General features: G+C 34.7%; 1 protein-coding gene and 1 non-coding gene across 5 annotated transcripts in view; one reads left to right on the top strand and one right to left on the bottom strand.

The window, feature by feature from the left end:
* The first annotated feature begins 661 nt into the window (after positions 1-661).
* LOC132416238 (U6 spliceosomal RNA) lies at positions 662-766 on the top strand. The gene has a single exon (XR_009517505.1). It is a non-coding gene; the product is annotated as a U6 spliceosomal RNA (small nuclear RNA).
* Positions 767-1,891: 1,125 nt separating this feature from the next.
* SUCO (SUN domain containing ossification factor) overlaps positions 1,892-7,312 on the bottom strand; it is a 76,203-nt gene continuing 70,782 nt past the window's right edge. For 3 of the 4 annotated variants that reach the window (XM_069541491.1, XM_060034092.1, XM_060034084.1), the window contains 2 exons: positions 5,313-5,368; positions 1,892-4,205 (listed from right to left, as the gene is read on the bottom strand). In XM_069541491.1, coding sequence (XP_069397592.1) covers positions 3,762-4,205; positions 5,313-5,368 — 500 coding nt within the window. In that variant the 3' untranslated portion in view covers positions 1,892-3,761. The remainder of the gene's footprint in view (positions 4,206-5,312; positions 5,369-7,312) is intronic. The other variant, XM_069541492.1, reaches the window with a different exon arrangement.

The raw sequence follows: 7,312 nt of genomic DNA, 5'->3' as shown, positions 1-7,312 counted from the left end.
CATCAAAACATTAATAGCTAACATTGTGTGTACTACAGGCTAGGCACATGATAGTTTTACATGTATAAGCATGACTGATCTTCAGAACAATTATCTGAAATAGGTGCTGTTACACATATTTACAGGTGAGAAATCTGATGCTTAATGAGATTATGACTGATTGTGATTTTGTCTAATGCCAAACTCAAGAGATAGAGAACAAATATGAAATTAGGCAGTATGATTTAAACACCTGCTCTTAAGTGGGATAATACACCACCTACATAGGGAACTATTCTGGGTGTAAAACTTGGTTTTTATCCCTTATAAACTTAAAAATCACAAATGCTTCTGTTTGCTCAAAAAGACTTATTTTACAAGTTTTATAACAGAAGGTATTTGTTTGGGTTTTCAATATCTTGATTTGTCAAAAAAATGGAATGCCAAGTTGGTAATCTAGGGTGTATGACCTTATAAATGCAAGTGATGAACTCTGTTGTAAACAAATATTCTAAAGATTAATTTTGAAAGTAATAGACTAAGTGGAGTATAGTGCAGTGGAGTATAATACATGTTCCAATAGGATTATTTTTAATGTCTTAATGTCATATAAATGAATACTTGTGGGTTGGGATAAAATTTATAGTGACAGTGTTGATACATCACTAGAAAAGCTCTTAATAGCCACTTTGGTAGCTCAGACACTAAAACTGGAATGATTCAGAGAAAATAAGTATGGCCCTTACACAAGGAAGACATGCAAAGTCATAAAGCAATCTGTACATTTTAAAAGAAACTAGACAATGAAACCAAATGAAACTTGACTGGCCCTTGGTAAAGGAAGAAGGAAAGGAAAAGGAAGGAAAGAGTATGCATGTGGACCTGTGGAGAAATCTGATCATGGAGTGTGTATTAGATATTAGGGAATTACTGACTCTCAGGTGTGATACTAGTATTATGGTCATGTAGGTGAATGTTCTTATTCTTAGAAAACACATGCGTAAGTATTCAGGGGTTAAGAGCATGATATCTTTTAACTTTCAAAGGGCTCACCCAAAAAATGTGTTTAATACATGTGTATGTATGTATAAAAAGAAAACTACAAATGCTAATTGTTGAACCTGGGTAACAGTGCATGGGAATTCACGTTTTCTATGGATTTGAAATTTCTCAAGTTAAAAAGTTGGGGAAAAGCATGAGGCTTTTAAGTAACTTTGTTCTATGAAATAGAGAGTTAAAACATATTTCTAAATAGACATGTTGCTTATTATACTGTGATCTTAAATTTGTTCAACCAGGTTAACAAATATAAGTTTATATCTACTTCATATTCGTGCCGACAAGTTTATATATTCACACTGGGGACACATCAAAAACTGGCAAATCAGTAAGTGGCAAAATAAGCACAGTAACTGGAGATACAGAGTTGAAAATGGTTGCTGCTGGGGAGCAAGGAACCCTTGATGGGGGAAAGGCTGGGGTGTGAGGGACGTGTAGTGGCAGAGAATAGAGAACAGCTGTCTTTCTGTGCAAACCTTACCTTATAAAACTATTTCATTCCTCAAATTATATAACTCTATTTTTAAAAATCCAATTATAAGAACTTTACTTTGTGTTCTTGCTCTTACAGATCCCTTCGTTTCTTCTTATTTCTTGCTGTTTTAATGCTTTACTTAATATTAGAAGAAATAAAATAAAGTTGACTACCAAGGAACATTGAAAGCCTATTACATATATATACACACACACACACACACACATACACACACACACACGTATAGCTTTGCTTCTCGCCAGTCACAAATCTATTATTGGCAAGAATTTTCATGTTTTCCCCTCATGTAAGTATAATCTCAGAGAGGAAAAATAAACCCCAAATTGTAAAATGTTATGCCATGTTTATATATGGAAAAAATTAACAATTAGTAGTCTTAAAGATGGCACCTAATAAGAGAAAAGCACATAAACGTAGTCTACTAAATATTCAAAACTCTCATTTCAGTGTTTGAAATGGTGAAATTCTGACTGTATAGGGAACAAAATGTTTCTGTCAAAGTTCAATCAGTTTGTAGTTGGCTGAAATGTGACTAATTATTTAACAGGATGCTGCTGTATTTAACTTTAAAAGTGGCAAAAACAAATCTGTTCAGAGTAACAAGTTTGTAAAAGTTCTCCTTCAAAGAACAGAAGAGCCAGTAATTAATAAAGACAAGTGTTCAGATTTATTTGGAAATTCACAGTTTCTAATGGCACTACAGCTCCGTAGTTACATATTGAAAGTCTTCTTTCCACAACCCTGGATGCTGCACACAGATGGTGTAACTTCCCGCTCTACCTCTGCTCTCATCTGGACCTCTTTTCAATGGGTTTCTATACAATCAGGCCCTCTTGCTCTGAATGGCTAATTGTACAGATTGGAAAAAATTTTAAATCATCTAAAACATACTGTTAACCTAAAGCAGCAACTTAAACAAAAGAGGCTTTAAATAAGTCACATTACAACCAATACCCCCAGAAAGGTATTAGACAAGTTTAAAAACAGTTATTACTAAAAGTGCTCAATAACTTAAATCTTGCAACACAAAACGGTCAATTCTCTCCCTTTCAAAAAGAAACTTTCCACTTTCACTCATTACTGTACAAACACATACTTAAGAAATCATTTGATTCAAATACAGTCACTGCCAATTATTTTTAAAGAAAAAAGACAAAGACAAACCCATTGACATCACACATGTATATCTCTGCACATTTGTAGCCAGTACAAAGCAAACATCAAGGAATAATAATCCCTTTAGACTTGACCAATTAGACAAGGCTTGACAAACTCACTAGCTGGTTCTGTGCATATATACATAGGCAGTGATTATGAGACCTGGACTCATTTGACAAACCTTTGACTTTTCCATTTGTAAGAGAAAACAGTGATCTGAAAGTTGGGAGGATTAGTGCTTATTGTGAATGTTGAAAATGTAATGTAGCTAAAGAAAACCCTTAAAAGTGGCTAAATGTGTTTAAAAGGTGAGTTTATAAAACAATTATTTGCAAGTACTAGTTAGTTTCAAGAAAAGATCCTGTCGTTTTTTTCTTCCCCTTCTCATTGAATTAGTAACCAAAGAAAACTAGTGTGAATAAGTTAAATGAAAATAACATCAAAAGCATCACCACTTACCTAAAAGAACAGATGTAAAAATTCCATCAAGTGTCTGTTTCAAGTGAGTTTGCTAAACAGAGGTCTAGTTGGCCAAGTCTTTAGGATCTTTACACTGTCTTTACTGATCTTTACTGAACTCCAGGCGCAGATCACATTAAAGCCTTGTAGTGTTTGCAGCTTCAAAAAACTAACAAAGTTATAAAAGAAATCAAATGACAGGAAAAGTTCTCCCTCCTCTTCCAGTGGCATTATAAATAGACAAAAGGCACATAAATATGGGAAGGTGCAAGAAGTAGGAACAAAGCTAAAGGAAGAGGTTTAGGCTTTCATTCCTATCCCACCCAAGGAACTGGGCTTCCGAATTACTTTTGTCCCAGTAATTAATCTGTGAAAAAAATCTTTATAAAATGTCTACCATTGTCCTTGTAGGAAGTGATCAGCCTTGTAAAACTGCAGCTCACTAACCAAGATTGACACAATCCCACCTACTTTTTAAAAAGGCAGGAATCATAATTTCTGAATACTTTTCCCAGTAATATTTTCTCCCTCCCCCAAACCCTTCAAATACCACAGACTGTTCTTCAAAGAACAACAACAAAAGTCTCCAGTATGAAAAGTTCGATTAATTTTAAATATGTCCCGAGACTGCTGTAACACCAAGTGTTCCCACGGTGATCTCTTTGTTTCCTTTGATTATGTCATGCAGGCTTGGCAATGATCCTGACTTAGTCTGTATGAGAGTTTTTATCAATTTTCCTTGGTCTTGGACTTTAGACCGCCTTCGTTTCAAAGCCCTCTTCTCAGTTTTTGTCTTTTGGGACTGTCCATTGCACAGACTTGTGCAAGCTGAAATGCCACAAAAATAAGACTCTTCTGACTGTGATGAAGTTTCTGAGCTTCCTTCAGACGGAGGACCCTTATAAGAAGAGTGATAAACTTCTCCCATATTAGAAAAATCTCTCTGGTTCGTAAAAGGCTTTCTTCCTTTTATGTCGCCATTGGCTATAGGGTGCAATGGATGTGCTGGCTTTATGGTCTCAATTTTTTCAGTTTTGTACTTGCAGCGTTTCTTCTATAACACAAGGAAAAGAAAGGGTAGGAATTAGACCTCCAATAGTTACCTAACCAAATTCAGAGAGCTGAGGTACTGGAGTAAAGTGCCCTCTCCTGGTGGAAAGTAAAAGAGTATTATAAATAGCAAGACATACTGTTATGTTCTTTACAGATACCATAATTACCTTTTCATTTTGTAAATACTACTCAGTCAAACTCTTATCTGCCACCTCTGAATATAGATTAGGGGGCGATAACTAAAATCTGAATGCCTATTATGTGCCAGACATCATTCTAGTTGCTTTCATGTGTATCTTACTTGCTAACCCTGAAAGGTGAGTATCAATATTTTGTCCCTGGTTACCAAATGAAAACACCAAGGTTCACAGGTTTAATTCCCTCCCCAAGTTACAAGGTAGTATGTGGTGAAGTTAGGATTGAATCCTAGGCTATTTCAATCCTAACTTCGCCACATACTACCTTGTAACTTGGGCCAAGTTACAAGATAGTTAAGTTCTAATGGCCAAGTCCTTTCACCTGGAGACAATTACCTCTAATCAAAATGAGGACAACTTACTTTAAGAGGCAAAATGGAAAAAGCACACACTTTGTAACCAAAAAAGCCTAAGTACAGTCTGATTTTTGCCACCTATTTAATGAGTCATTTAAAGAAGATACAAACTCTGAGTTTCAGTGTTCTCACTTAAAAAATGGGCGAGTATCGTCTTCAGGTTGATGTGAGGATTACAGGAATAGCACACACACTGAGTCATTCTTTATTATCAATGCATGTCAGACAATCAGCCAGGGGTCAGCAAGTTTTTTCTGTAAAAGCCAGATAGTAAATATTTTAGGCTTTTCAGGTCACATACCCTCTCTTTGCATATTCTTTTTTATTTTACAACTCTTTAAAAATGGCTTCAGGCCCCTATAAAACAGGCCACAGGCCATATATAGCCTATGGGTCATAGTTTGCTGACCCCTGTAAACATTTACATCATTATCATGATTGAAAATAAACAGTAAGTTTAAGGACCACTTAAAGGTTATATTAAAACTTTCAACCTATTTCTTCATCTACACCCACATAACACACCAATATACTTAAAAGGAAACAAAACATTACCTTTTTTTCTGGAGAGAACTTGAGGGGTTCTACAATGTACAGATCATTTGGGTCTACTATAAGAAAAAAAGCAGACATAAAATGTAGATTATACTATGATTAAATACTATAAATATTATCCCTTTATGATTATTAACAGAACCAATGAATTTATATATATATATATATATATCATATATTTATACACTTGAAATTAGTAAGCCAAAAGCAATAAGTTAGGAGAGGGCACCATTCTTATTTTGGGCTTCACTGATCATCATCAAATAACTTAAGTTTTTAACTTACTGTGTTGGCTATCAGCTATCAGCCAACACAGTAAGGATCCTTGTTTGGGCCAGCTCTACCCTCTTATATGTAATGAGAAAAATCACATTCCAGGTAAGCTAATACCAAACCTATAGATCATCTGAATATTTTTCCAGAAGACTATACTGTGTTGCAAATATGGGTTAACTGTGCAACAAGCAGTTATGACTGTATGAAAGCCAGTTAAAGGAACATACAAAAAGAGATCTAAGAAGTTTTTTCTAATTGTTTATTACTATGATTTACTGCGATCAAAACTATGATTTATTGTGATCAAAACTATGAACTCCAAAATCTTAAAATAGCTTGAATATGCAGTATCAGCGATCAAGCAATAATGAATGAACACTCTGGCATGGTGAGTAAATTAGAAATACTGGCCTTAGGTTGCTGAAATTTCATTACTTTAAGCACATTCACGACAGCTCTATGCCACCCCCATCCTGACAAGATAAATACGCATATAAAAGAGGCACTCTGAGACTTCAGTCCTATTCAACCCACTAAAAGTAGATGATTTATAGTCTGATGTAGGCAGAAGTTTATAAGTAGCAAACTCATTATAAAAGTTCATGTACCAGAAATCTACTAATAACATGATTCAATGAATTATAATTTTTTACATTGTCTTAGAAATTTGTTGAGAAAGTCATCAAATATATAAAAGTATCCAAAGATTCCTTTAAATAGTCATTTCTATCAGATTACTAATCTCATTCAAATTGCTTTTTTAAAAAACATGACGTGTACTTCTAGGAATGGTTGTTAATGGTTTTCAGATCAACCTCAAGCAATTAAATGAATTTTTAAAAAAAATCACTAACAGCACTGAAGGGCTGTCCAGACTAAGTAAGTAATTCCAGGCCACAATTGAAGGAAAAAGTAGGAACCCAGACAGTCAAGTGGAACACAGAAGTCATTTCTGTCCTGAGAGCTTGCTGCCACTGCCCAGCATCACATATTACTAGCCTGGGAAAGGTCAAAATTCAAAGCACTATTTTAACTGAATGCATATTGCTTTCACACGTCGTGAAGTTGAAAAATTAAGTCAAACCATCATAAGTTGGGGACCACCTGTACATTATACTCCCCTTTCAACAAAAAATTATAAGGCATTTAAAACGGGGCAAACACAGTTTGAAAAGACTAAACGTGCATTAGAACCAGAGTTAGATATGGAAGGAATGCTTAAATTATTAGACCAGGAATTTTTAAAAACCATGATTAATCTAAGGATTTAAGTGGAAAAAAGTAGACAACATCCAAGAACAGATAGATAATGTAAGCAGAAACATTCTAAAAAGGAATTAAAAAGAAATGCTAGAGATCAAACACAGTAACAGAAATGAAGAATGCCTCTGATGGGTTCATTAGTAGACTGAACACAGCTGAGCAAAGAATAACTGAGGCTGAGGATATGATAATAGAAATTTCCAAAACTAAAAAGTGAAGAGAAAAACGAATTTTAAAAAATGAACAGAATACCCAAAAACCGCGGGACAACTACAAAAGGTGTAACATATGAGTAATGAGAATACAGAAAGACAAGAGTAGGAGAATGGAACAGAAGGAATATTGTAAGTAATAATGACAGAATTTCCCCAAATTAATGTCTGACAGTAACCACAGATCCAGGAAACTCAGAATACCAAGAAAGACAAATGCCAAAATTACTACACCCAGGCATTTCATAT

The sequence above is a fragment of the Delphinus delphis genome, chromosome 1, assembly GCF_949987515.2.
Source record: "Delphinus delphis chromosome 1, mDelDel1.2, whole genome shotgun sequence".
Lineage (NCBI taxonomy): Eukaryota > Metazoa > Chordata > Mammalia > Artiodactyla > Delphinidae > Delphinus > Delphinus delphis.
This window is presented reverse-complemented; position numbering and strand designations above follow the sequence as displayed.